Source organism: Meles meles, chromosome 11 (assembly GCF_922984935.1).
Source record: "Meles meles chromosome 11, mMelMel3.1 paternal haplotype, whole genome shotgun sequence".
NCBI classification, from domain to species: Eukaryota; Metazoa; Chordata; class Mammalia; order Carnivora; family Mustelidae; genus Meles; species Meles meles.
In genome coordinates, this window is record NC_060076.1 from 68,966,432 (window position 1) to 68,993,759 (window position 27,328).

Consider the following 27,328-nt stretch of genomic DNA (forward strand, 5'->3'; position numbering starts at 1 on the left):
ATGAATTTCTTTTTAAATTGTAATTCCAGTGTAGTTAGCATAGTGTTATGTTAGTTTCCGGTGTACAATATAGTGTTTCAACACTTCCACACAACACCGTGTGCTCCTCATGACAAGTGCCCTCCTTAACCCCTGTCACCTGTTTCACCCCTACTATTATGTATTCTAGTGGTTATAGTTTATATTTCTTCTACAGATGTTCAGTGGCCAGAGCATTGACCATCAGATTCCGTCTCGATAATATGAATCAAATCCTACTGCTTTTTTTTTTATCTTAACCAAAGCCTCTGATTTTCTTCTTTTAAAGATTTTATTTATTTTTTTAACACAGAGAGAGAGGCAGTGAGGGGGGACACACAAGCAGGGGTAGTAAGAGAGGGAGAAGCAGGCTCCCACTGAGCAGGAAACCCAACACGGGGCTCGAACCCAGGATCCTGGGACCATGACCTGAGCCAAAGGCTGATGCTTAACGACTGAACCACCCAGGTGCCCCTAAAGCCTCTGAGTTTTTGATCATAAACACTTCAGATGAGACTTCAGCTGATTCTTGAAGATGGACCTTTTCATTTTCATTCCCCCCACCCTTTTTTTTTTTTTTTTAAAGATTTTGTTTGAGAGAGACAGAGCGAGCGAGCACACAAGCAGGGGAGGGGCAGAGGGAGAGGAAGAAGCAGTCTCCCTGGTGAGGATGCTGGGATCCTGACCTGAGCCAAAGGCAGACACTTAATGGACTGAGGCTCCCAGGCGCCCCTTCCTCTCCCTTCTTCCCTGCCTCCTGGTGTGCTGCAGGAGGAGATGTGAAGATTTGCATGAATGTGGGTAGACAGTTCACGCATACTTCTAGAACTTCTAGAACTCGGTGGGAGCACAGGTGTGGTCCCTTCCTGAGCTGTAGATGACCGGGGGGTTTCAGTTTTTTGAAAGCAGCAGAAGTGACTGTGTAAGGCAGCCTTAAGTAACTTTCAAAAAAGTTGTCTTATAAATTATCGAAATACTGTTACTGTTCTGAAAATACAAAGAAGTTAAAATCCCATGTAATTCCATCACTCTGAGATTAGCCACTGAGAACCCCTCATGCCCTTTTTAAAACCTGCAGATTACATCTAAGCTTTTATAAATGATTGTTATACTCAAGCTTTTATAAACGTAGGTACGCTGTGAAGATGGTGGAACATGAGGGAGGTTCTTGAAATGAGAAACATGTTCGAACACATCTGGTATTTGCACATCATTAAAAAGCCCAGAAACTCTCAGCTTATGGGCATGGAGGTGACCATTTCCAGCAAGAATATTTTTTTAAGATTTAATTTATTTAACAAAGAGATCACAAGTAGGCAGAGAGGCAGGCAGAGAGAGAAGAGGAAGCAGACTCCCTCCTGAGCAGAGAGCCCGATGAGAGGCTCGATCCCTTGACCCTGAGATCATGACCCAAGCTGAAGGCAGAGGCTTAACCCACTGAGCCACCCAGGTGCCCCCAGCAAGAATATTCTTCATGAATGTTTGCTTTTGTAGCATTTCATAGCATTTGCATTCGTAGTCTACTTTGATCCCTAATTGGCACAGGTGACTGTTTTGAGTCTGAAGAGAGACACGTCATTCAGGTGAACAATGTGTGTGGTGTTCTGCTTGTCTATTGTTGTATCACAAATTACCCCAGAACATAAGGGTTTAAAGCTATGCTGGCCTTTATTTTGCTTATATACATCTGCAGTTGGGAGGGCTCAGGGGAAACTTGTCTCTGTTCCACGGTTCACTGTCTGGATGACCAAAAGGCTCAGAATCGCCTGAAACTTCCCTCACTTGTGTGTCTGGTGTTGGTGACCTGAGACCATGGTGGGGTCAAGGCCACGACACTTCTGTGTGGCTTTTGAGTGGCTGCTAGGCCTCCTTGAAGCTTGGAGGCCAAGCTCCTAGGGCACTGTCCTGACGGGGAGGGAAGGAGAGAGCCTGCGGGAAGCTGTCCCCTTTTATATTCATTTTCCAGATCGGCCATGTAACAAGGTCCCATAAACCAGGTGACTTAAAACAACAAAAGTGTATTCTTTCCAGGTTCTGGAGGATAGAAGTTCGAAACCAAGGTGTCAGCAGGGCTGTGCTCCCTTGAGGGTTCTAGGAGAGGATCCTTCCTTAGTTGATTCTGGTCCCTGGTATCTGCCTACAGCCTTTGGTCGTAGATGTGTCCCTCCAGCCCCTGCTTCCGTCCTCCCCTGGCCGTCCCCCATCCTGTCTCTGTACATTCACCTCTTCCCTTTAGTCCTGCGGAGTCTGGCCCTGCTTTCATGACTCCGTTTTACCTTCATTCTATCTGCCTAGACTCTGTCTCTAAATAAGGGGATACTTCAGTTCTGGGTCGACCTGAATTTTGGGGGTACATGGTCCAACCCATGAGGCCTTTTACTGACTGCTTCAGAAATCAGCAGGGTCACTTCTTCAGCATTCATAGGCCACTAAGGCCAGCCCAGTTTGGAAAGGGAGGGAACAAGGCTCCACTTGTGGGAGCAGCGCATGAGGCCTTGGAGTCATGTTTTTAAGCCACCACATTTGTGGTGGAATACTTTTTTTTTTTTTTTACTTATTTGAGAGAGAGTATGAGCAGGAGGAGCAGCAAGCAGAGGGAGAAGCAGGCTCCCTAGTAGGAGTCCAATGTGGGATATGATCCCAAGACCATGAGATCATGACCTGAGCCAAAGGCAGACCCTTAACCGACTGAACCACCCAGGGGTCCCTCACCATTTTTTTTTTTTTTTAACACTAAATATGTGTTTACATATCAAATAAGATTTTAAAAGGCATAAGTAAAAACAGATCCTCAGATTTTAGTTTTTGCCAAAAGCTAGTGGAGATCCACTTGTAAAGTTCTTCTCTCCTAAAGTTGGCGCCGGGTGCATTAATCTAGTCTTTTATTTTGTTGTCAGAAGGCTGATGATGATTTTCGGGTGAAGACTTACCAAGATCTCCAGTGCCCCCCAGACCCCCACTAGGTGCTGCCCCACAGCCAGGAGGTGGCCCTAAAGGCCTATCAGGGGCAGATTCCCCTTCATCTCTGAAATGCCCAGGGGAGGAACCTGAGCCACCCCGAGGACTCAGCAGCCCCTCACCCAGGGAACGCCCAGCTTCCTGCTACTGTGCTCGCTTTTTTGGTCTCCAGAATTAGTGTCTGAAATTGTGTCCTTTTCCTTAGCCGTGTTTGTGACCATCTCCCTGGCTCGTTTCTTGGCAGTTTCTCCACCTAGACCTTTGAACTTTTCACTTAGGTGTTAAATCTATAAATTAACGCTGCAGTAGTGTGAAGGAACAGGCTTGAGGAACGTTTCATTTATGGGGGGGCGGGGGAAGCGGGAGGGCCAGCCTGCAGAGCGGGAGGGCATGGCAGTGACACGTTAAGGGTTTCCTGTCAAGAAAGAGAAAAGCTTATCGGGGGGGGGGGGGGGAGGCGGAGGGAGGAGCAGCCTGTGTCCCCTTTGTCACCGCCAGTGTGACTGTGCAGCAGTGAGCTTCCTGCCTCCCTGGCAAGTGGACCCGAGGGGCATGTGTGGTCTGAAAACACCTTGCCTTGCCTGGGCTTCGGTGCTGTGAGGGGTGGGTGAGCAGGTCGGTTGGGCCCATCTGGTTTGGCTCCTGGGTTCCCACGCGGGGTTTGAACTCGGGGCTGGGTTGCTCTCCACGACTCTAGCTGCATTTGGTTCTAAGACTGACTTTCTAAAGAGGAAGTAACTAACGGTAGGGACTCTGGTCATTTCTCTGAGAGTTTCTGAGAGTTTCCAGAGAGCTCTCCCCAGCTCCTGGACCATCCTGGCTAGCAGGCCAGTGTGGTTAGCTCTGAGCCAAGGTGCAGACCTGTGGGGTGACCGGCCTGTAGAGGGGCCCGCGGGGCTGGGCTCAGGCTGCAAGCATGTGTATCTTGTAGGACTTCTACAGCATTCGGAGGGTCCTGGCTGCTTCTCTCTGTGGCAGCTTCTCTTGCGCACCTGAGAAGGTGGTGACTTTCTTCTGAGGAGGCGGTTTTCTTGGGGGGACCAGAGCAGACTTGTGCAGATACAAAGTTTCTTTTATTTTTACTACCTTTTATCACTGTGTTTTACTGAAGACCAAAGGGTTCTAGAAGCGCTTTTCTGTTTTCAATCTGCACTGATTTTCCGTATCTTACTTCTGTCCATTCAGTATTTATTCTGCGGGGTACTGGGCTGGGGCCAGTGATGCAGCGGCCTTTGTGGGTGTCCTGGCTCTGCCAGTTGTCCAAGATGTGTTGGTGTCCAGGCTGTGTAGGTGTCTGAGCTGTGAGCTTTGTGGCTGTCTGGGCTGTGCCTGTGTCCAAGCTTTGAGCTGTGTGGGTGTCCGAGCTGTGCAGGTGTCTGGGCTGTGCGGGTGTCTAGGCTGTGCAGGAGTCTGGGCTGTGCGGGTGTCTGAGCTATGAACTCTGTGGGTGTCTGAGCTGTGCGGGAGTCTGGGCTGTGCGGGTGTCCGGGCTGTGCTGGGTGTCCGGGCTGTGCTGGGTGTCCGGGCTGTGCTGGGTGTCCAGGCTGTGTGGGTGTCCAAGCTGTGTGGGTGTCCAGGCTGTGCGGGTGTCCGGGCTCTGAGCTGTGCTGGTGTCTGGGCTGTGTGGGTGTCAGGGCTGTACCCCATGTCTGAGCTGTGCAGGTGTCCGGGCTGTGCCAGTGTCCGACCTGTGAGCTGCACAGGTGTCTGGGCTATGCCCATTGCGTGGCGGAGGAGAAAGACAGGTCGGTGGGTCTGTCAGGGCCATATGCGGATAGACACCATTCCAAGGCACTGAGTGCAGGGAAGTAGGTGCCAATAGAGAAGTGGGAAGGGTCTGGAAGAGCACCCGGTCCAGGGACGGCTCTTGGATGGTGGATCAGGAGGCCGCTGCAGCCTTAGCCCAGAGCCATGGCACCCTACCTCCGGCTCCAAACTGTAACTCAAGGCCCTAACTGCTCCGCCTTTCAGTGTTGTGTGACTGCATCTGATCGGAATTTAAATCCCACAGGGACCGAGTCTGGAAAATGGTCTGAGGAGCCAAAGGAGGCGTCCCCAGGCCAAGGGCAGGTGGGCTGTGGAGAGGGCTGTGCAGGGACAGATGCGAGCACGTGGGAGGAGAGTCCCTTTGAAATCTGTGCCCCTGAAAAAAAAAGGGGTCTGTTCGATTGTAAATTCTCCAGTTTGGAGGCTAGACGTGGCCTTCAGACAGGTTTGTGATTAAACTCGAGTCATTCACCTCCCATGTGAGGACTGTTAGGAGAAACCTCAGACTCCCTTTTCCGCACTGTCCCTGCATTCAGCTTCGCGCCTCCATCCCCTCTGTCCCCCCACCTCCACGGGAAGGGGACTGGGGTTAATTCCTCACAGAAGGGGTGCCCCGAAGGTGTGGTCTTGCTGCACGGGATTGCTGAAGTTGCCCGGAGGATTGGGGGTTGAGCAGATGTGTTTGCTGTCCTGTGTCCATGGGGGGAGAAACCATCCCCATGGACGTGCCGGCTCTCAGTTCTTGGATCTGGGATGGGGGCCTCCCCCCAGAAGGAGCAGGTCGGTGCCTCCTTCTGTAGGAGCTGTGGGAGGTGGTCCTGTGGCTGGCTTTTGTCTCATCTGGGGACTCAGAATCCCTTGACCCTCTGTTCATATCTGAACAACTTTTTTTTTTTAAGATTTTATTTATTTGACAGAGAGAGACACAGCGAGAGAGGGAACACAAGCAAGGGGAGTGGGAGAGGGAGAAGCAGGCTTTTGCTGAGCAGGGAGCCATATGCGGGACTCACTCACAGGACCCTGGGATCATGATCTGAGCTGAAGGCAGAAGCTTAACAACTGAGACACTCAGGTGCCCCTGTCTCTGAACTTCTTAACCCCTTGCTGCAGGACGAGTGTTTGATGTGAAATACGTGAGGAACGTTTGACCTACCCTTTTTTTTTTTTTTTCTTAAGATTTATTTATTTGACAGAGAGAGCCAGTGTGAGCACAAGTAGGCAGAGAGGCAGAGAGAGAAGGGGGTGGGGGAAGCGGGCTCCCTGCTGAGCCCGATGCAGGGCTCAATCCCAGGACCCTGAGACCATGACCTGAACTGAAGGCAGAGGCTTAATCCACTGAGACACCCAGACGCCCCTGGACCTACCTTTTCATTTATTTCCTCTGTGGCTCGACCAGTGGGATTCTGGGATTATTTGCATTCAAGAAGAATGAGTGGGCTCTGTAACCCCATAGGCTTCAGTTCTTTAGTCTTGCTTACCCCCCGCCCCCCACAACTGTCTGCAGAGAGTCAGACTTTGCAGAGCCGAGGCCTTTCCCACAGGTGCGGGTAGGGACATTGTTCAGATCTCCATTTAGAAACAGAAGAACTAATGCTCACAGACGGGGTTCAGCCCAGGGCTCCTGCTCCCCCCCCCCCAAGTGAAGTCAGCCTCCCCAGTCCCTCGCACTAGCCCCACAGGGAGGGGGGCATTTCCTCTGTTGGTTCTAGAACAAGGGGAGTGTTTGGAGTTGGTGTCTCTGCTGCCCTGAGGGGCTTTCTCCCTTTGAACGCAGAGATTTCCAGGCCCCTCCCCCAGCCTGTGTTGTGTGCTCTTCTGGCTGAGCACCACTTCACAGCGTGCTGTCCTCCCTGGGAACCTGGGAGTGTCCAGAGGGGAGACGGGGAAGAGCTGAGGGTGCGGTGCTATGAGGAGTGTGACGTGAAGGTGAGGTCTCTGGCAGCAGGCAGTGTGTGTCAGAAAGATCTCGGCCAGGCCCCTTGTTCTGCCTTAGGCAACTGCTGGAGAACCAGCAAGGAACCTTCTGGAGTTCCCTCTGCATGTCCTGTTCGGGGCCTCCTGGGAGTTCTCTGACCCAGATGACTGAAGGCCCGTGGGAGGCTGTGCCGGGAGGAAGCTGTGGCAGGCGCTCCGAGTCCGAGTCCGGGGCAGTCTCCTCAGTTGGTCCCCCCCCCGCCCCCCATCTCCCTCTCTCTTTCCTTCTGTCCCCCCTTCCCCCTTCCTCATTCCCTTTCTCCAGTAGTGTGCCCCTTCCCCGCAGAGCTGTGGGCACCGTGACCTGCCCAGGGAGTCCCAGCGTCAGCCTTGGGCCCCTCAGCCCCTTGCGGGGGTGCAGCTTTCCCAGCCGGCCGCAGGACACGTTGTTCCTTCCTCCTGATGGCAGGGGCCTCCCGGCTGGAGCCGCTCTGGGCACGCAGAGCAGCGAGGCCCCGTGCAGAACTGGGTGCTTCCTGGACGGGGTTCTTTTTCCTCAGCTTCACATGGAGTTTTGCTTAATCCCCCATGAGCTTTTACTGCTCTGTGGCGTGAGTCCCTTGTCCTGTGGCCACAGCCCAGACCCGCCCTCCCGCCCACACCGGAGAGCTCCTGTCTGTGGGCCTGGCCTCCTCTGACCCGTCCTCCTCCACCTGCAGACTCTGAGCACCGAGCTCGCAGCCCAGTCCCGCCCCCTGGCATCCACATCCTCACACTCCTTCACTGACCCACCCACCTCCGCTCTTTGTGGGGCTTTTGTTTTATCACCATAAAATGTGCACAATGTAAAATGACCGTTTTAACTATGTTGAAATGCACAGTGCGGTGGCATGAATTACACTCCCACTGCTGCGCACCTGTCACTCCGTCCGCCTCCAGAACTCTCCCATCTTTTCCCATGAGGCTCTGGCCCCATTAAACACGAACACCCCATTCCCTCACCCACCAAGTCCTGGCCACCTTGGTTTTTCCTACATCAGAGTACTCTACATTTCTCATGTAAGTGGGATCGTGTGGTGGTTGTCCTTTAGTGTTGGTTTTATCTCATGCAGCAGAACGTCTTCCACACGCTAGCGTTCTTTTTTTTTCTTTTTAAAAATTTTTTTATTTGACAGAGAAAGACACAGTGAGAGAGGGAACAAGCAGAGGGAGAGGGAGAAGCAGGCTTCCCACAGAGCAGGGAGTCTGATTCGGGGCTTAATCCCAGGGCGCTGGGATCATGACCTGAGCCGAAGGCAGATGCTTAACAACTGAGCCACCCAGGCGCCCCTCTTTCTTTCTGTTTTTTGTTTGTTTGTTTGTTTAAGATTTTAGTTTTACTAGAGAGAGTGCAAGAGCATGTATGTGCACAAGCGCGGGGAGGGTCAGTGGGAAAGGGAGAAGCAGACTAGGGGCTGGATCCCAGGACCCTGAGGTCTTGACCTGAGCTGACGGCAGACGTTTAACCAACTGAGCCACCCGGGTGCCCCCACACACTGGCTTTCTTGCATGGGTATTCTGTCTCTATCTGTCCCTCTTCTCCTCATGCACGTACACACACTCATTCCTGTGCCCTGCCATTTGCTGACTTTGAATCACCCAGGCGGCAAGTTCCTATACTTTCTGGTGTCTTGGGTCTCTGGGTCCCCAGAGTCAGTCTGTAACTCAGCGAATAGGCCTAGCCTCTCTGAGGACCTTCTCCGAGGGCTGGGACTCAGCTCCTCTCTGCTGTCGTGGGAACTGGGTGTCTTCTTTACCCTCACACCCCTCCCTCTGCCTTCTTCAGAGGGCTTGTCTGGTGAGTGAGGGGCAGCTGGGGGGATGGCCCGCCTTTGTGCCTCCAGGCCGAGGCCGTGCTGGACACCTGATGCCCACGCTGGGCAGGTTTGCTGAGATCTGGAATTCTTCCTGTGGCCCCTTGACTGGAGGACAGCCCTGTTTCCCAGCAGCCTGCCTCCCCCAGTCTTTGGCCCCCAGGGGCTGTCGGAGTGAAGGGTTTGGGGTGGCAGGGCTTATTTAGGTGGTATGAGTGGTGCTAGTGTGTAATCTTAGCAGGACACCATACAGAAAGAACTAATGGGCACTCCTGGACTAATGGCCACTGGACTCTCCCGCTACTCTCCCTTCTCTTTTCTCAAGGTCTGTGCTGTGCCTCCATGAGCCCTGAAAATGTCCCATTTGAGATGTGCTGTCAAAATGCAAAAATAGGCTAGATTTCAGAGGCTCGGGGTGGGCAATCTCATTAATACTGTTCTATGTTGATTATGTCCTGAAATGATAATTTGGTTATGCCAGATTAAATACAGTATTGAATTTTGCCTGTTTCTTTTTGTTACTTGGGACAGAATTCACATAACCCAGACATGACCGTGTCAGCCATTTTACCGTGTGTCGTTCTGTGGCTATGGGGTGCCACGAGGCGGTGCAGCCGTCAGCGCCGTCTCATTCCAGAACATTTTCATCTGCACCACGAGAAATCCCACACCCATTAAGCAGGTGCTCCCCACCTCCCCTTTCTCCCCACCCTTGCCCCCCACTAATTTACATTCTGTCTCCAGATTTGCCAGCTCTGGGCGTTTTCTATCTGTAGAATTGTACCTTTTGCGGCTTTTGTGTCTGGCTTCTTGCCCTCAGCATAGTGTTTTCAGGGCTCCCAGCACATGTCAGGCCTTGGGTTCCTTTTTGTGGCTGCATAATACTCCACTCCGGCTGCCCCGTGTTTATCCAGCCTTCACCTGATGGACGTCTGGGTTGTTTCCACCTTTTGGCAGTTCTGAATAATTCTGTGAATGTCAGGGGACAGGTGTTGGACGGACGTATGTTTGTGATTCTCTTGGGTATAAACCCAGGAAGAGGAGTAAGGTCATGTCACAACTGTTTAATTTTGGGGGAACTGCCGAGCGCTTTCCACAGCAGCTGCACCATTTCCCATTCTCCTCAGCTGCATCTGAGGGTTCCAGTTTCTCTGCGCTTTCTCCACATCCTTGCCCACCCTTACTTTCCTTTTTGCTTTTTGTTTATTTTTAACTTGCAGCCACGCCAGTGTGTGTGACGTGGTGTCTTCTCATTTGGATTCGTGTTTCTGGGGATGGTGGGCGTCTGTCTGGTGCGTTTTGGCCGTTTGTGTATCATCTTTGGGGAAATGTCTGTTCCAATCCTTCACCCAATCTGTTTTCACTTTAATATGACTACTAGAAATCGTGAGGCTTCCGTACGGGACTGACCTTACCTTTCTCTTGGATAGCGCTGCTCTGGGAGATTCCGAAATTGGTGAGGGGGATGGGGAAGACGAAGGAATGAATGTTGCATATTCTTCCTTCATTCTCCATGTCATTCACCAGTCACCACTTCGAGATTCTCCCTGAAGCACTAACAGCAGTGCCATTACATAGACCTTCTCCAGGCACAGGGGACAGGGCGTAGGGAGCCGGAGGGGCGAGCGCGTCCAGCTTCTGGGAAGGGGGCCTCTGGCCTTCAAAGCAGATTATTTCAACGAGCGAAACAGGGCCATGGAGGGGATCTTTTCTCCTTTATCACGTGATCGGTGTCACCCTTGCAGCAAGCTTTCCAAAAGTTAGGATTTTAAAAAGTTAGTCATTTACATTTTATGGAGCTTCTAGAGAGGTAGAATTTATTGTTGAGCTACTGCTTTGAAAAATGTTGAGCTGCTTTTTCTAGGAATCGAATGCAGAAATAGTTTGATCAAATGCACTCGTTTCTCAGACAATTACAATACATGTGTATGTGGGTGATGGATCCTGAGGTCCTCTGAGTTCAGTTTCCAGTTACTTTCTGGTGCCATTAGCGCTGCTGAGTGTCCCCGGGACCGCTCCACACACACCGGAAGTGCAGCTTCTAGAGTCACTCTCACCAAAATGTGAGAAATAGGGGGTTGTTTAGAGGAGAATATATATTTCATTTAAAAATAATACTGGGGGCACCTGGGTGGCTCAGTGGTTTAAGCCACTGCCTTCGGTTCGGGTCATGATCTCAGGGTCCTGGGATCGAGTCCCGCATCGGGCTCTCTGCTCGCCAGGAGGCCTGTTTCCTCCTCTCTCTCTCTGCCTGCCTCTGCCTACTTGTGATCTCTCTGTGTCAAATAAATAAAATCTTTAAAAAAAAAAAAATAATACTGTTTAGTGCAGAGTTTTCTTTTACTGCATCTCCAAAAAGCTAGAAACATTTCCATTGTTTCCTGAAAATGATTTAACAAGATTTTAAATAAATATAAAACTGCATATAAAACATGTTGACGCCATTTTATCATCCTTTTCTCGTTCACTTCGGTGCAGACTGTACTTTTCCATGCAGAAGTAAGTAGGTGCGGGAAGATAACAAAAATGTCTTTTTTTTTGGGAAGAGTCGCATGGGAGACAGGCATTTCCTCAGATGCTTCCTCGACCCGCAAGTATAGACTCTAGTGTGGGGTTTTTAGAGTTGGGCCAAGGGGAGTGAGTGGAGAAGGAGCACCTGGGTAGCTCAGTCGGCTAAGCATCCAGCTCCTGGTTATGACTCGGGTCATGAGATCGAGCCATGTGTCGGGCTCCATTCTGGACGTGGAGCCTGCTTGAGTTTCTCTCTCTGTCTGCTCCTTCCCCACACCCCGCTGCCCCTGCTCGTGTGTGCTATTAAAAAAAAAAAGTATGCACACACACGCACGTATTTATATAGATTTATATGGAATATATATATTTATGTGGAATATATATATTTATATGAATATACACATGAGTGGAATCAGAGCGTATCCGTCCTCCCGTGACTGGCTTACTTGGCTCTGCAGAGTGTGCTCGAGGTTCATGCATGGAACAGCACATGGCGGACGTTTTTCTGAAAGGCTGCATGACGCCCACTGACTGTAGCTGCTGCATTTCCTCCTCCGGTCACTGGCTGGGAGGATGGTTGCTCCTCACTCGGGGCTGTCCTGAGTAGTGCTGCCGAGAACATTCCAGCGCACACGTCTCTTCAAGATTCTGCTCTGAGTTCTTGCGGCTAACTGGGAGCCTGTAATCTTGTGTGTGCTGAACTTGGGCACGCCTCCTGGAGTGTAGCAAGCCTCCCTGCTGTGTGCATCCCCGTCCCCAGGGCTCTCCTCTCTTCCCCACCCGCTAGGGTATTTGCAGACGCCCCTCTTGATAATCTCTCCCAGCAATGCGATACCATTGCTGTGACTTCCTTCCTGGTGTGCCAGGAAATGTTCCGAGTCCTCTGATCTCCCCAAATAAACATGATTTGTTTGGCCACCTTGCGTTGCAGGGTGTGCCCCTGTACACCAGAAAGCTCTGTCCAGGCCAAGGGAAGGGTCAGGGCTGGACAGAGGCCCGGGAGGAAGCCGGAGGCGCAGATGTGGGAGGTGGCGCAATTGCCATTGTCCACCGCTGGGCAGGAACCGGGCGGAAACATATCCCAAGCTGCGGGCCACGTGGCCTGGGTGTGTGTTTTGCAGGCTTTGTTGCTCATGACATTTCACGGTGTGCACTGCTCTGTGTGTACAAAGCCGCACCTGTGTGTGCGCTCTCATACTGAAGATTCCGGTCACCTCTCTTTCAGGCTTTTGTCAGCTTTGGAACAGGGTGCAGCCCACTAGCCTGGTGTCCTAATTCGGCATGCGATGAGCACCAGCTAGCTTTCTGGATCGGACCTGCCGGCACTCGGGTTTAGGCTTTGCCTGTTCGCTGTGAAGAAGGTCCCTTAAGCAGTCTGTGCCTCAGTTTCCTGCTCTCTAAAATGGGATAATATGCTGCCCACCTCAGAACCTGAGGAGAGAGCGAGCAGATCGCAGAGCTCAGAAGGGCACCTGGTGACCATGGCCACAGGCTCACGGGCTGTTCATGACGCACACACCACACGCCCTTTCCTTACTTTCCCCTCGGTTTTCTCGGTTCCCCGAGTCCTGTGTTGTCCTTCCTCCTGTTTTCGGCCTCCCCAGCTTGCTGTCACTTCGTGTGATCCCCTCTGTCCCCACTCTCTGCCCCCCCCAACCCCCCACCCCCAGCTGTAAGAAGCTCTTCCTCTTCTCTGTTCCCTCTCCAGGGTGTAGTCACACCTGTGACTCAGGATGGGATTGCCCCACACCCCACTGCCACCGCCCCCCCCCCCCGCCCCCCGCAGTGGTCCCAAGTTGCTGCTGCAGCTTCCATGGAGGAAATGCATCTCAGGACCAAACAGCCAGAGGCTCCATTTAGCCCTTGCTCGGGTTACAGGTTCTTGTTGGGACAGCAGACCTCTCACCAAGGGAGCTCCTTTTCCAGTGCCGTGTGGGTGCAGCAGCCCCATCGGGGAGCTCAGCAGGAAAGCTGTGCCCGTCCCTCCCAACAGCTCGTGGGGGTCGAACATTGCTGCTCCCTTTTCCCAATGAGAACATCTTATCCAGGCTCTTCTAAACTGTTGTGTTGGGGGCGCATTTCATTCTGTGTTTCTCTTTTGCAGGCGGTTTTAGTGCATAATATCACCACAGGTGAGAAGCTCATCAGAACCCTGCAAGGTGAGTTCCAGTCCCCTCCTTTACACCAGATAGATGTTAGGCCTTTTAGGAAAAGCCCGCCTTTCCTCTCATCCTTTTCTAGTGGCTTTTATTCTAATCTAATGATGGGTAGGATCATGAGTAATTGACTAATCTTTACTGGATTATTTTTGCCAAACTAATTGTTCCTTAAAGAGCTTTTTCCTTTTAAAAATGTTGATGAACACATTGTAAGGTATTAGGTACAGAATTCAGATGCTCACTTTTTGGTAGGTTAGGAAGTATACCAGAACAGATCACATATATATATATATATATATATATATATATATATATATATATATATATATATATATATGAGTGATAGGTGATCTGTATGTGTATCTATAGATATAGATATATACATCTGTGTGTACACACACACACACACATAAATAAATATAATATGTGTGGTGTATATAGGATTTTAGGATTTCTTTTAAATGGGTCACCCTGAATTCAGATTTCTTTTATGAAAATTGTAAAAATTATCCAGTCCAATTTAATTCCATTTCTTTGCTGCCCTGATTCAGTTTGGCAGCTGGGTCTGGTTTCCGTTGGGCCCTAGGAAGCAGCGGTGGCGAGGGCAGTCCTGGGGTGAGCCCCTCTCTGGTTGGCTCCCCCATTGGCTGTGACTGGGGGGCTCGGCAGGCCCTGGGTGGTCCTGGGGCCTGGTGAAAGGAGAGCTGGGTCCCATGGGGCCGACCTTTATCGTGGGTAGGAAGCTCCTGGCCCACCCCCGCCCCGAGCCTCACTTCAGCCTCTGGGCAGGTAGGTCTGTCTAGAGCTGCACTGTCCGGAGTGGTGGTCATGAGCCCTGTGGCCAGTGAACCCTGAAGTGTCGCTAGTGGGATGGAACTGGATTTTAAATTTTTGTGTGATTTTCAGTGATTTAAGTTAAAGACTGAAACTCTGAGTCGACTCTGTTATTGGGAGAACTAAGTATTTACAGCTTAGTATGTTAGTCTACTTTTTAACTGTGCATGTGATAAAACCTGAATTCAGATGAAGCATTCCCAGTGCTGATTTAATGTCTGGATTGAGATGTGCTCTAACTGGTACACAACAGATTTCAGAGACATAGTATGAAAGAGAGAACATAAAATATCTCATTCATAGTTTTTTTAAATTCACTATGTGTTGGCAAGATAATGTTGCATAGCTGTCGAGTTCAGTCAAATATGTTTTAAAAGTGATAATGTACCTGGTTTGGTTCTTAAAAATGTGGTTGCTAGAAAGATTACCTACATGGCTTGCCTTGTAGTTCTGTTGGACCATGCTGGTCTAGGGTTCTCGTCCCACAGTGGGTTCTAAGAATACGAGTAGGGGACATTCAGGGTTTTACAAAGTTATGTGGGTCCCTGGACTGCCAGGGGCTTTGCAGAGCTCCCCTTTCTTGTCTGGTCTTTTGGGAATGATCCACATCGTGGACTTCAGTAGGTTATTCCTTCTGTTGCTGAGCAGTAGTCCCTTGCCCCATACTTGATTTGATTATGGGAATTTTTTTTAAATGTGCAGTTTATTGAGGTGTAATTTACACCCAGTAAAGTGTACCCTTTGTAGTGCAGGGTTCTGTGTTTGGACAAATGCCCTGTCCCCTAGATCACCGCAGCTGCGACCAGACCCTGTCCTGCAGGAAGTACCCCCCCAACCCTTTGAGGTCAGTCCCCTGCCTCAGCCTCCAGCCCCTCTGAGCAGTTTTACAACCCTCCAGTTTTGAGTCTTGGAGCATCTCCTAGAACTGCTCATGAGATGGAGGCTTGTTACTGTGTCTTTGGCATTTCACTGAATCCTTCACTTTCATTTCGTTTTCCCCCAGGAAGCCCTGTAGGTTTAGAGGCATGGGGACAGACCCCGGGGATGTGGTATGTGTCTAGGGCTGTGTCCCAGGCCCTGGTTGCAGCCTTCTGGCCACTCTGCTGTCCCCTCTGTGGCAGCTCTTCTTTCTCCCCCGGCCCTTGGTCAGCGGCTGCTGTTTTCTGCAAGACTTTCAGGAGCCAAGAGGTCAGGGCAAGAGGTCAGGGCAGCAGGGCTGATGAGTCTCCTCAAGGAAAGCATGCTGCTTCCCAGCTGGGGGGGGGGGTGGGGATTAAATGAGCACAGGCCACACACCTTACCTGAGTGACAGGAGGTAAGCAGGGGGGCAGCCTGGGTCTGAGGATGGGGTTCTGGGCCCGAGGACAGGGTTCTGCCCTGAGAGGCTGCTTACCTGAGCAGATGTTGAAATCCACGTTTCACAGGCTGAAGGGGAAGTCTTCTGGGGACCAGGGAACACAGTGGCATGGGTCTCCTTATGGGACAGCTCAGGGTTTAGGATGTCTAAGGAACAGCTGAACAGAACCTCCTAATGCATTTTAAAGGTCAGAGTCCAAAAGTGATTCAGAGAGAGGGTAAGATTCTGGTTGGGTTATGGATTTCCAAGGCTCCTCCACAGTTCTGGAATGTTCTCTTCCCTCTCTCCTCCCCTCTGTACTCTCCTGTGTGCCCTTCCCCACTGTGTTGTGACACATCTGCTGTTGTCGTGACGGCCACGCTGGCGACCTACCGGCTCCTGGGTGGTCCTCTGGCCTCAGACCAGTTAAAGGCCCTGCAGAAGAACTATGGCCGGCTGCAGCAGGACGTGCTCCAGTTCCAGAGGAACCAGACCAACCTGGAGCGGAAGTTCTCCTATGACCTGTAAGTACGGCCCCCAGGGGGTGGGGGTGCTTTGTGTTCTGAGCAGTGGGGGTGAGCAGGTGGGTGTGCACTGCACGTCCGGGTTCTGCAGGAGGCCCCGCGCACTTCCTCATGTAAGTGTGAGCCGAGCTTCAGAAAGCTCTGGAAGAGGACCAGCTGGTGGCTCATGATTCAAAATACACGGGAGGGCAGTGTCCCGGAGCAGGAAATGGTCTGTCAACATACTAGTAAAGTTCCGTGAAGTTTTACAGGGCAGGTGTGCTGGTTAAGTCAGTAATGGAAAGCCTTTAAAAATGTCTTCGGGAAGTGCTCAGATGCGCCCTTTGTCCACTCCTAGACTGAAAGGCGTCTTTGGCATCAGATCCAGATCCGGGATTTATCTCTGGGCGTCGGCATGTGGACATTCTCTTTCTGTGAGAGTCCTAGCGTCTCTTCAAATTTCTGCAGTGAGAAGGGAGCACTTTTATTTTTCAGCTTTATCGAAGTATGATTGACAGATAATCATTGTATATATTTAAGGTACAAAGCATGGAATTTTGATATGCCTCGACATTGTGAAATGTCCCTGATCAAGCTCATTAAACATGATCGTTGTGCATGTGTGGTGAGAACACTTAGGATCTGTGCCTTCAGCGCATTCCAGGTGTACGTTACTTGTAACCGTACTCCCCACGCTGCCGTTCCATCCCAGCTTAGAGTCAGGCCCGTCTGTTTTAAGCCGATGAGAACTTCAGTTGCGTACAAAACCCCTACACATTTACCTCTGGGAGGATTTTTATGACCAAAACAAAACAATAAACTTCCAAAAGGTTAGCTAAACCCTATAGTAAGATAGTAAAAACCAGTTGTAGGGAGTGGAGAGTAAGTTCTAGTCTGTGTATTGTTTTCCCCCATAAGAGCAGCATAACTCAGGCACAGGGGGTCAGGGATTCGGCGGCAAACAGCCCCCTATGAGCCCAGTCCTCTTTCCCATTGGCTGACTTCTCCCTGGTTTGTGTCCAAGGTCATATGGATTTTTCACATAATTGCAGTCACTGGTATCAGTTTTAAATCATTGTTTTCCACTTGCTTGTGTTATTTATAAATAGAAGTCCATACTGCTCCAAAATGTAGCATCACTAAAAATGGCTGGTTAGTATTGTGGAGGCGCAGAATTTATCTCATGATGTCTGTGTTTGTGTATTTCGGTTACTTCTAAGTTTTTGATTATTCTGATTAGCCTGATAGCAATGTGTATACCTTTTAAAGATAATTATTTTGGGTTATTTCCTTCTAAAAGGGCTCATCTGTAGGTTCAGTGTCCCAGATTGCCAAGTTGCCTTCTGAATAAGTTTCCTCACCCCCCTGCCCTCACTGGGATTCTCAGGTCCTTCCAAAAGATTGTCCACCCACTGTGGTAGCATCCTGATCACTTTAAAACAAAATACTACTAAAACCAGGAAGCCCCAAATATATAAACATGCAAAGGACATGCACTAACGTCAGTAGAAGGGAAACGTAATTAGAAAATACGCGTATGGAACCTTCTTCAGCCAGGTTTGTGGTTCTCAATTTTGGTCGGCGATTTTGCTCCCAGGAGACCTTTGGCAATGTCCGGAGACCTGCGGTCAGCATTCTGCAGTGCATAGGGCAGACCTCATAATGGGGTTTTCCCTGGCCTTGAACACGGTAAGGTTCAGTTGAGGACCCCTGAGCTGGGCCTGTCATCAACGGTCACTAGCATTCAGACAGAAATGAAGACGGCCAAGTTTCTGTATTGTTCATTCTTAGAAGATACCTTCAAACGCCTTTCCCTTCTATTCTTTGAAATAGGATAAGCCGTTAATGCCCTCACTTGATGTATGTTGACTCAGAAGGAGCTGACCTCACTGGAAATCAGCAGTCGGCCAGGCCCAGCGATGGGGAGGGTGGCTCTGCTCCCCATGTCGGAGCGGACAGGGAGAGTGGCCAGGCCTGCTGGACTCACCCTTTTTCTCTTAGGAGGTCCATAGCTAGTTTGAAACCCACTGAGCCACCCAGGTGCCCCATAAGCTTCATTTTTTAAAAATAATTTTAAAAAAAAGGAACTGAACTGGAGGATGCCCAGCCAGTATCAGAAAATTGTTACTGGAGCCCATCGCCTAGCTCAGGCTGAGCCCCCTTTTAGCTAAGATATTCTGAGGCATCACCAGAGCTTTCAGCCTACGGTCCTGTGCTTCCACTTCCTTCCCGCGCTGGCCAGAACTTGGTCACCAGGCCATACTTCACTGCGAGGAGGATTTGGAAATGCAGGAATTACATTGTGGGAGAAAATCATGGATCTGGATAAGCCATAGCCAGTCTTTGCCACAGGGAGTTTTAAAAATATTTTGCGCCACAAAATATTAATAATTGCACACTGTCCCAAGTTGAGAAGATATCCAAAATAGATTAGAACTAGAGACACTAATCTTACAAGACTGGACTTATGCTTGGTTTAGTATGAATACAGCTGGGAACCTATAGAAATAGTCATCAGTGTCTGTATACAACACAGGTTAGTACTCACGCAGACCTCTTTACCCTGCGGCTGACGGGGCCTAGAAAAAAAACACACCTCAGCAGCTACAAACACACCTAGTACCCAGATCTTGCCTTCTTTTTTTTTTTTTAAGGTTTTATTTATTTATTTGAAGGAGAGAGAGAACATGAGATCAGGGAGGGTCAGAAGGAGCAGCAGACTTCCTGCTGAATAAGGACCCTGATGCGGGACTTGATCCTGGGACTCCAGGATCATGACCTGAGCCAAAGGCAGTCGCCTAACTGAGCCACCCAGGTGCCCCAGAATTTGGCTTCTTAATACCACTCTCCAATTTAAAGAGAGAGAGAAATGGTTGATTGAGGGGGCATCCAATTGGGTCCCTCCTAGTATAGAGGGAGAGATAACAGAGTAACTTTATGGTGAAGAAACCAGACAAACACTACCTCAGTAAGGTAATCAAGATTATCATCAACAGGGATAAGCCATATAGATAGTATGTACCCTTGATACGAAGTAATGAAAGCAGTACTTGGCCTCTGTGGCCTTCCTCCTAGAAATGCGTTGCCCTGGTTTAACCATGAAAAAAACACCAGATAAATCCCAACTGCAACAAACTCTAAAAAAACATACTATAAGACACCTGACCAGCACTCCTTAAAACTAACAAGATCATAAAAAAATAAGTCTGAGAAACAGTCACAGCCAAGAGGACTCTAAGAAAACATGAACAGATGAAATGTGGGGTATGGGAAGAGAAAAAGGACATTAGGGGAAAACTGAGGAAACAGAGACGAAGTATGAACTTTAGTTAAGGATGGATCCATATTGGTTCATTAACTGAGCCAAATACAGCCCGTCAATGGAAAGTGTTAACAGGGAAACCAGGTCTGCAGTACACAGGAACTCTTGTAATACTTCTGCAAACCTAAACTGTTCCAAAATTTAAGCTTCATTTTTTTTTTTTTACAATGTGTTTTTTTTTTAATTTTATTTTTATTTTTTTATTTATTTTTTATTTTTTTATTTTTATTTTTTTTTTAAAGATTTTTTATTTATTTATTTGACAGAGAGAGAGATCACAAGTAGTCAGAGAGGCAGGCAGAGAGAGAGGAGGAAGCAGGCTCCCTGCGGAGCAGAGAGCCCGATGCGGGGCTCGATCCCAAGGACCCTGAGATCATGACCTGAGCCGAAGGCAGCGGCTTAATCCACTGAGCCACCCAGGCGCCCCTAAGCTTCATTTTTTTTTTTAAAGATTTTATTTATTTATTTATTTAACAGACAGAGATTACAAGTAGGCAGAAAGGCAGGCATAGAGAGAGGGGGAAAGCAGGCCCCACTGGGAAAGTCTTCTCCTTCCTGGAACTGAGGACGGGGATGTTAGGTCTCTGTCATAGTTGTGCAGATCCCCCAGTGGGTTTGTTTTCTTTTTCTTTTTCTCCCCAGTCTGTTTCCTGTTACTATGATTGGGTAATGTCTGTTGTTCTGTCTTGCAGTTCACGGATTCTTGCCTCCATTCTGCTACTTGCACTCATTCCTTAAGTTCTTTAATTTTGGTTATTGCATTTTTCAGTTTGGAAATTTCCATGTGGTTCTTCCTTACATCTTCTGTTTCTTTGCTCAGACATTTATTCTTTCATTTGTTTTAAGCATCTTCTCATTGCTCACTGAAACATTTCTCTGGTGGCTGTTTGGAAATGTTTGTCATTGTAACTTCTCTGTCATGTCGGCGTTGGAATCTATTGGTGGTCTCTCTTCACTCATTTGAGATCTTCCTGGTGCTTGAGGTGATAGTGATTTTCAGTTGAAACCTCTGGTTGTTGGGAGAAGCCCTGACTCATTGCCGACTTCTTGGCTGCCACCCTGAGGGGAGAGGACACATTCCCATTGGCGGGGACTGAAACACAGGTGTCTTCCCACGTGCCATCCAGTGTCACCGCTGGGGTGTTCTGTAGCCCCGAAGCCCCTGGCCAGTCGGCCTTCTCTCCTACCATTCATCCTCTTCTGTTCATTTTAAATACAGTGCCCAGGGCTTGCAGTTGTACTTAGTGGGAAGAATAGGGGAAAATCCATCTATCCCATCTTCCCGGAAGTGGAAGTCCAGCTGGATTTTGACACTGTCTAGTGTTAACACAAACCCCACAGGCTTTAGTCCCACAAGACTCTCCCCTCTTCAGATGACACCCACAAGTTCTGCGTGTCCCCAAGGCACCTGTACTCTGTCTCCTAGCTACAAGTTTGGTGCTTCCCGAACCCCTCAGGGTTGGTGATTCTCTAGGATGACTGACAGAAGCCGGGGCTATACTCACGACGAGAGGTTCATTAGAAGGGCTCTATCTCAGGAACAGCTATATGGTGGAGTCTTGGTTTTAGGGCCGTTGTAGGAGAAATAACTCCTTTCCTGGTGGAGTTGGGGTGCCACCTTTCTAGTACCTGGTGTTCACCGACTGAGAAGCTTGTCAAGCCTCATCACCCAGAGATTTTTCCTGAGGTTTCAGTACATAGGCACGATTGATTAAATCGTCGGCCACATGGTTGAACTCCACCTCTACTCTCCCGGTTCCCTGGAGGGAGGTGGTGGGGCTGAAAGTTCCAGCCCTTTTAATCATGGGGGGATCCCCCTGGCTGCCAGCCCCCCTCGTCAGACTCTGTGAGCTGGCACATTAGCACAAACTCGGGTGTGGTCCAGGGGGGCTCCTTTGACTGACAGAAGTCAGAAAATTCCAAGGGCTTTAGGAGCTCTGTGCTAATAGCTGGGGACAAGACCATATAGCTATCTCTGACTATACCACAGTTCGTATTTAAAAAACTTTAAAAAATATTTTATTTATTTGTTTGAGAGGGAGGGAGAGAGAGAGAGAGTGCATGCGAACACAGAGGGAGAAGGAGAAGCAGACTCTACACTGAGCAGGGAGCCTGCCATGGGGCTCCATCCCAGGACTGTGGGATCATGACCTGAGCCGAAGGCAGATGCTTAACCGACTGAGCCACGCAGGTGTCTTTAAGAATTATTTTTTCCTGGGGCGCCTGGGTGGCTCAGTGGGTTAAAGCCTCTGCCTTCGGCTCAGGTCATGATCCCAGCATCCTGGGATCAAGCCCCGCATCGGGCTCTCTGCTCCCCCCGCCCCCTCTGCCTGCCTCTCTGCCTACTTGTGATCTCTGTCTATCAAATAAATAAATAAAAATCTTTAAAAAAAAAATTATTTTTTCCTAACCAATGAAGTTCACCTGTTTTAGAACAGTGTGACAAATTTGTAGTTTCAGCCATCTCCAGTTTTCTTGCCATTTAGTACTGAAACCACATGCCTTATGTGCCCTCTTGAGGTGGAGAGCTGGACCCAGGAAGAAGACGAGCTTTGTCTTATTGACGCGGTGGATCATGGCAGGGGAGACTTGCGGTGTAGACCTAAATCTTTGTCTTTCCCTTTGCTTTCTCTCACCGAAGGAGCCAGTGCATCAGTCAGATGAAGGAGGTGAAGGAGCAGTGTGAGGAGCGGATAGAAGAAGTCACGAAAAAGGGGAACGAGGCCGTTGCTTCCAAAGACCTGAGTGAAAAAAAGGACCAAAACCAGCAGGTAATTCTGGGATTTTTTTCTGCCCAGGATTCCAGAAGGCATTCCTCGCCTCTCCTCAGGCATTCTATTCTGTTCCTTTGTCTGTGGACGGATTGGCATTTACCTCTGCTCTCCGCTGTGGGTTTGGTTCCCTGAGACACGCTGGCTGCTCCCAGGACGTGGACACGCTGAAGGGCATGCCGGGCTCTGCCTGTCCTTGGGCTCAGGGCGTCACCGGGGTTGCTTCAGCAAAAGTCTCCAGCCCCCCTGGGAGAGGCTTCAGTATTGTGTCCCCGCACCAGCAGGGCAGGGGTGGGGCTGCTGAGCGCCCCTGGTGGCAGGGCATGTGCCCCTCGGCCGTGAAGCGGCTGTTCCAGGCCTTTGGGAAACCCGCGTTTGTTGGCTGTAAATACAGCAGCTTTGTTGAGAGAGAATTCACAGACCATACCATTCACCCACATAGAGTTACAATTCGTTGGTTTTTCGTATATTCACAAAATTGTGCAGCCATCATCACAGTCCATTTTAGAATATTCTCATTCCCCCAAATAAACCCCATAACCGTTCGCTCTCCCCACTCACTCCTAGAAAACCATTAATCTGCTTTCTGTCTCCATAGATTTACGTAGCTGGACATCTCCTGATTCTCCTGAATCGTGGCCGTGTGACTTTGTGTGTCTGGATCCTTTCACTTAGTGTACAGCTTTCCAGGTTCACCCGCGTGTCTGCATGTATGACTGCTTCACTCCTGTTTATGGCTGGACAGTATTGTGTGCATAGGCCACGTTTTGTTGATTCATTTGTCGGTTGATAGGAATTCGGGTTATTTCTAGTTTTAGGCAGATTATGAATAATGCTGCTGTGAACATGCATGTAGACATTTTTGTATGGAGGTAAGTTTTCATTTCCCTTAGGTATATACCTAGGAGTGGAGTTGCCGGGTCATATGGTAACTCGATGTTTAATGAGAAACTGCCAGACCATTTTCAAAAACCAATCACACTCTTTTACATTTTGACCAGCAGTTTGAGGGGTCCCGTTTCTCCACATCCTGGCCAGCTCTTACCTGTCTTTGTCATTGTAGCCTTGCTGGTGGGTGCAGGGCCCTGGGTCAGTGTGGTTTGGATTTGCATTTCCATGATAAAACATTGAGCATCTTTTCTTGTGTTTTATTGGCCATTTGTATCTTTTTGAAGAAATGTCTATACACTTTACCCATTTTTAAATTGAGTTATTTTATAATTGAGTTGGAGTTCTTTATATTCATATATATGAAGATAATAGCTATGATTTGCAAGTTTTTTTTCCTCTTCTGTGAGTTTTTTTTTTTTTTTACTTTCTTCATGGTGTTCATTGGAATATGAAAGTTTTTAATTTTTATGAAGTCCAGTTTATTATTTATTCTGTTGTGTGTTCCTTTGGTGTTGTAATTTAAAACGCTTTGCCTAATCCAAGGTCTTGAAAATATTTAAGAGTTTTATAATTCCTACCTCTTACATTTAGTCCTAAGATCCATTTTGAGTTAATTTTTTGTATCTGGTGTGAAGTAGGGGTCCAACTTCATTGTTTTGCTTATGGATATCCAGTTGTCTCTTGGCACTTTTTTTGGAAAAAAAACCAAACTGTTATTTTTTCCATGTAACTGTCATGACACCCTTGTCAAAAATCAGTTTACTGTAACTATGAGGGTTTATTGTGGATCCTCAGTTCTATTCCATTGGTCTGTTTGTCCCTTATTTTAGTACCGTATGTACAGCCTTGTTTACTATGGCTTTGTAGTAAGCTTTGAATTCAGGGAGTATGACTCCTCCAATGTTGTTTTATACGATCTTTAGTAAAAGGCAAAAGATTTATACGATCTTCCAATGTTGTTTTAAAGATTTTATGAACAAAAACGGGGGAGAAGCGGAGGGAGAGGGAAGAGCATGCTCTCCACTGAGCGGAGAGCTGGACTCGTTCCCAGGACCCTGGGATCGTGATCTGACCCGAAGGCAGACACTTAACTGACTGAGCCACCCAGGTGCCTCCTTTTTTTAATTTTAATTTTTTAAAAAATATTTATTTCTCTTAGGGAAGAGACAGTGGTAGGAGTAGAGAGAGAGATTCTCCATCAGACTCTCCACCGAGCACGGAGCCTGACTCAGGGCTGGTAATGACCTGAGCCAAAACCAAGAGTCAGATGCTCAACTGACCGTGCCACCCATGCACCCCTCCAACATTGTATTGTATTTAATTTAATTTATTGATTGATTGATTGATTTAATTTGAGTGAGAGAGAGCACAAGTGGGAGTAGGAGCAGAGGGACTTTTTTTTTTGTTTTTGTTTTGTTTTGTTTTTGGAAGAGTTTGTGAAGATCTGGTATTGGTCTGTAAATGCTTGGTGGGATTCACTAGCTGAAGTCATCTGGGCTTGGGCTTTTCTTTGGGGGAAGTTTTTAAATTACTAATTCAATCTCTTATTATATAACAAGTCTTTACATATTTTCTTTTTTTTTTTAATTTTATTTTAAAGATTTTATTTTTTTGACAGAGAGATCACAAGTAGGCAGAAAGGCAGGCAGAGAGAGGAGGAAGCAGGCTCCCCGCAGAGCAGAGACCCCGATGTGAGACTTGATCCCAGGACCGTGAGATCATGACCCGAGCCGAAAGCAGAGGCTTTAACCCACTGAGCCACCCAGGCGCCTGACACACATTTTCTATTTTTAAAGAAATTTGAGAGAGAGGGACTGGATGGAGGGGCAGTGGGAGAGAATGTGGGGCTCCATCTCACGGCCCATGAGATCATGACCTGAGCTGAAACGAAGAGTCAGACACAACCGACTGAGCCACGCAGGTGCCCCGCATATTTTCTGTTTTTTGAGTCAGTTTTGGTAGTTTGTATTGTTCTAGGAACTTGTTACTGTCCTCTAAGTCATCAAAGCTGACAAAGTTATTCGTGCTGTTCCTTTTTAATATTTTTATTTGTGTAAGGTCAGTAGTGTTGTCCCATTTTATTTTTTAGTGTAGTAATTTGAGTTTCCTCTTTTTCTTGGTTAATCCAGCTAAAAGTTTGTCAATTTTGTTCAACTTTTTGAAGAACTAACTTTGATTTCATTCATGTTCTCTTTTTTTCTGTTCTGTATTTCATTAATTCCTGCTCCAATCTTTATCATGTCCTTCTTTGCTTTAGGTTCTGTTTGCTCTTCTTTTTCCAGTGTCTTAAGGTGGGAGATTAGGTTACTGATTTACTATCTTTTCTTCTTGATATAGACCTGTACATTTCCCCCTAAGCACTGCTTTAACAGCCTCCCATAAGTTTGGTATGTCATGTATTTGTTTTAATTTTTTTCGAGATACTCTCTTTATGCCTAGTGGTTCCTTTGACCCATTGGTTTAATTTAGGAACATGTTGCCTAATTCCCACGTGTTTGTGAGTTTCTCAAATTTTATTGTCATTGATCATTTCAGTCCATCATGATTAACATCATACAGAGTATGCTCTCCAGTCATTTCAGATTTGTTGAGGCTTGTTTCATGGCGTAGCCTCTGCCCTGGGGAATGTTCCATGTGCCCTTGAAGAATGTGTTTTGCTCTTGTCAGGTCAGTGTTCTACGGTAGTCAGCCTGGTCTGGTTCGTTTATAGCGTTCAGGTCATCCTTATCCTTGTTGATCAGACTGCTAAAAACCTACTTGTTAATCTGTTACCGAAAGTATTTTCTGAGAGATCTTAACCTTCGAACTTTGGGTTAATGCCAGGTAGTATGGCACAACTAGGGTAGATCAAGGCATTTCTCGGGGCTTGGGTGTTTTGTCAGAAGGATGTCCATTGCCTTGCATGGGGTTGTTGGGAGGTTTAAAGTCATGTGTGCTCCTGTTTCAGCCCGGAGCCCCCAGCGAGCTTCAGCCCAGGCCGCAGGAAGCAGACCTGCCCCAGGCGGAGGTGCTGCAGGTGAAAGGAAACGTGCCCAGCAACGGCGAGCCCCAGACACCAGCCCCCAGTTCTGAGGCGGCTTTGGATTTGAAGAGACAAGGCGAGAGAGGTAAGTGAAGCCTGGTAATTGCACATTTAAGCCCTCTCTGAGATAGACATAGTGGCAGTCCGGCATCTTTGCAGATGGCCTCACGACAAAGTGTCCCTGTGGGTGGCAACCGGTGAGCTGGGTTTGGGCTGCTGGAGGCAGGTGAAGGTCTCTCCGGGTGCCTGGAATTGGGGCCGCAAGGCTTTTCCTTGTCTTACTGTCATCCTTGTAGACCGAGTGCCTGTTCTTTGGCAGCGTGTGAAGGTCCAGGCTGTGCTTCACCGAGGACATCATTGGGACTGGGGGATTACGGGGAGATGCCTGAGGCTTGGGCAGCCGTCATGGGAACAGGGGGCCTTGTCTCAGATACATATGATGGTCAGATAACTTCGGCTTGTAGGTTGTCACTGAAATCAAGATAACTTGTCCAGATTTTCTTCCTAAACCGCTTTTCTCGTATGGTTCTGAAGTTGAGCTGCAGGTGTGAAGCCACAGTCTTTGCAGCACCACAGAACCAGTCACCCAGTTGTTCCCCGTCCACGGCCCTTGGGAAGGCTCTGGGAATTGAGTGGTGGGAGGGTTTTTGTTTTCATTTTAATTCAACTAAATGCTAGTGAGGTCACAGCTAACCGTTCTCTGTGCAGAGGAAACCAACGAGATCCAGGTGGCCAGTGAGGAGGAGCTTCCGAGGGACAGCCTGGGGCTGCCCCGGGAGCCCCGCCCCGAGCAGGCTGTGGAGGCAGACGCGCCCACAGGTGGAAGAGGCCCCGGGGGAGCTGGGGCGGTGGGCCAGACCGCACAGGCGCCAGCGGCCAGGCTGGCCAGCCAGGAAAACAGGGACGTGGAGGACCTCGAGCGGGATCAGCTTGTCGTCCCTGATGGGCAGGAAGAGGAGGAACGGGACGCGGATGAGGAAGGTGGGTGCGCCGCTAATGGGTCGTCTGCACACTCCTCTCCCTGCTCCTCATCTGACGCGGGCAGGGCCCCTGGGAAGGGCCCAGTTGGCGGTTTGGTGGTTCTCGTTTGCTGGGCCTGCGAGCATGCAGGAGGCGGGAGGGAGGAGCGTTGCGCTCGCCAGCAGCTGGAGGTGTCCGAAGTAACACAGGGTTGGCGGTGGCTGGGGGCGGTTTCAGGAGGAAGGCGGGGAGGTGGGTGCTCGCATCAAGTGAACACAGCCCCGCTCTGGAACACGTGCCCTGCCTGTGTCCGCATCCGCACGTGTTGTCACCACCAGTGCCTGGTGAATGGGGGGCGGTGACCGGGTAGATGGGGTTTCGGGCTAATTTGAGCCTGGTAGCAAAGTGACCCATGAATCCCATCCAGTTCGGCACACTTTTTTTTTTTTTTTTTTTAAAGATACAGTGCATATCTTTTAAAGTGTGGGAAAACTGAGATCAACACACAG

General features: G+C 49.0%; 1 protein-coding gene across 3 annotated transcripts in view; it reads left to right on the top strand.

Annotated features, from left to right (window-relative positions):
- Positions 1-27,328, top strand: part of GOLM1 (golgi membrane protein 1) — a 55,482-nt gene that overhangs the window by 18,890 nt on the left and 9,264 nt on the right. For all 3 annotated transcript variants that reach the window (XM_046023978.1, XM_046023979.1, XM_046023980.1), the window contains exons 4-8: positions 13,126-13,180; positions 15,772-15,874; positions 21,817-21,946; positions 25,785-25,944; positions 26,568-26,840. In XM_046023978.1, the coding sequence (XP_045879934.1) occupies positions 13,126-13,180; positions 15,772-15,874; positions 21,817-21,946; positions 25,785-25,944; positions 26,568-26,840 (721 nt within the window). The remainder of the gene's footprint in view (positions 1-13,125; positions 13,181-15,771; positions 15,875-21,816; positions 21,947-25,784; positions 25,945-26,567; positions 26,841-27,328) is intronic.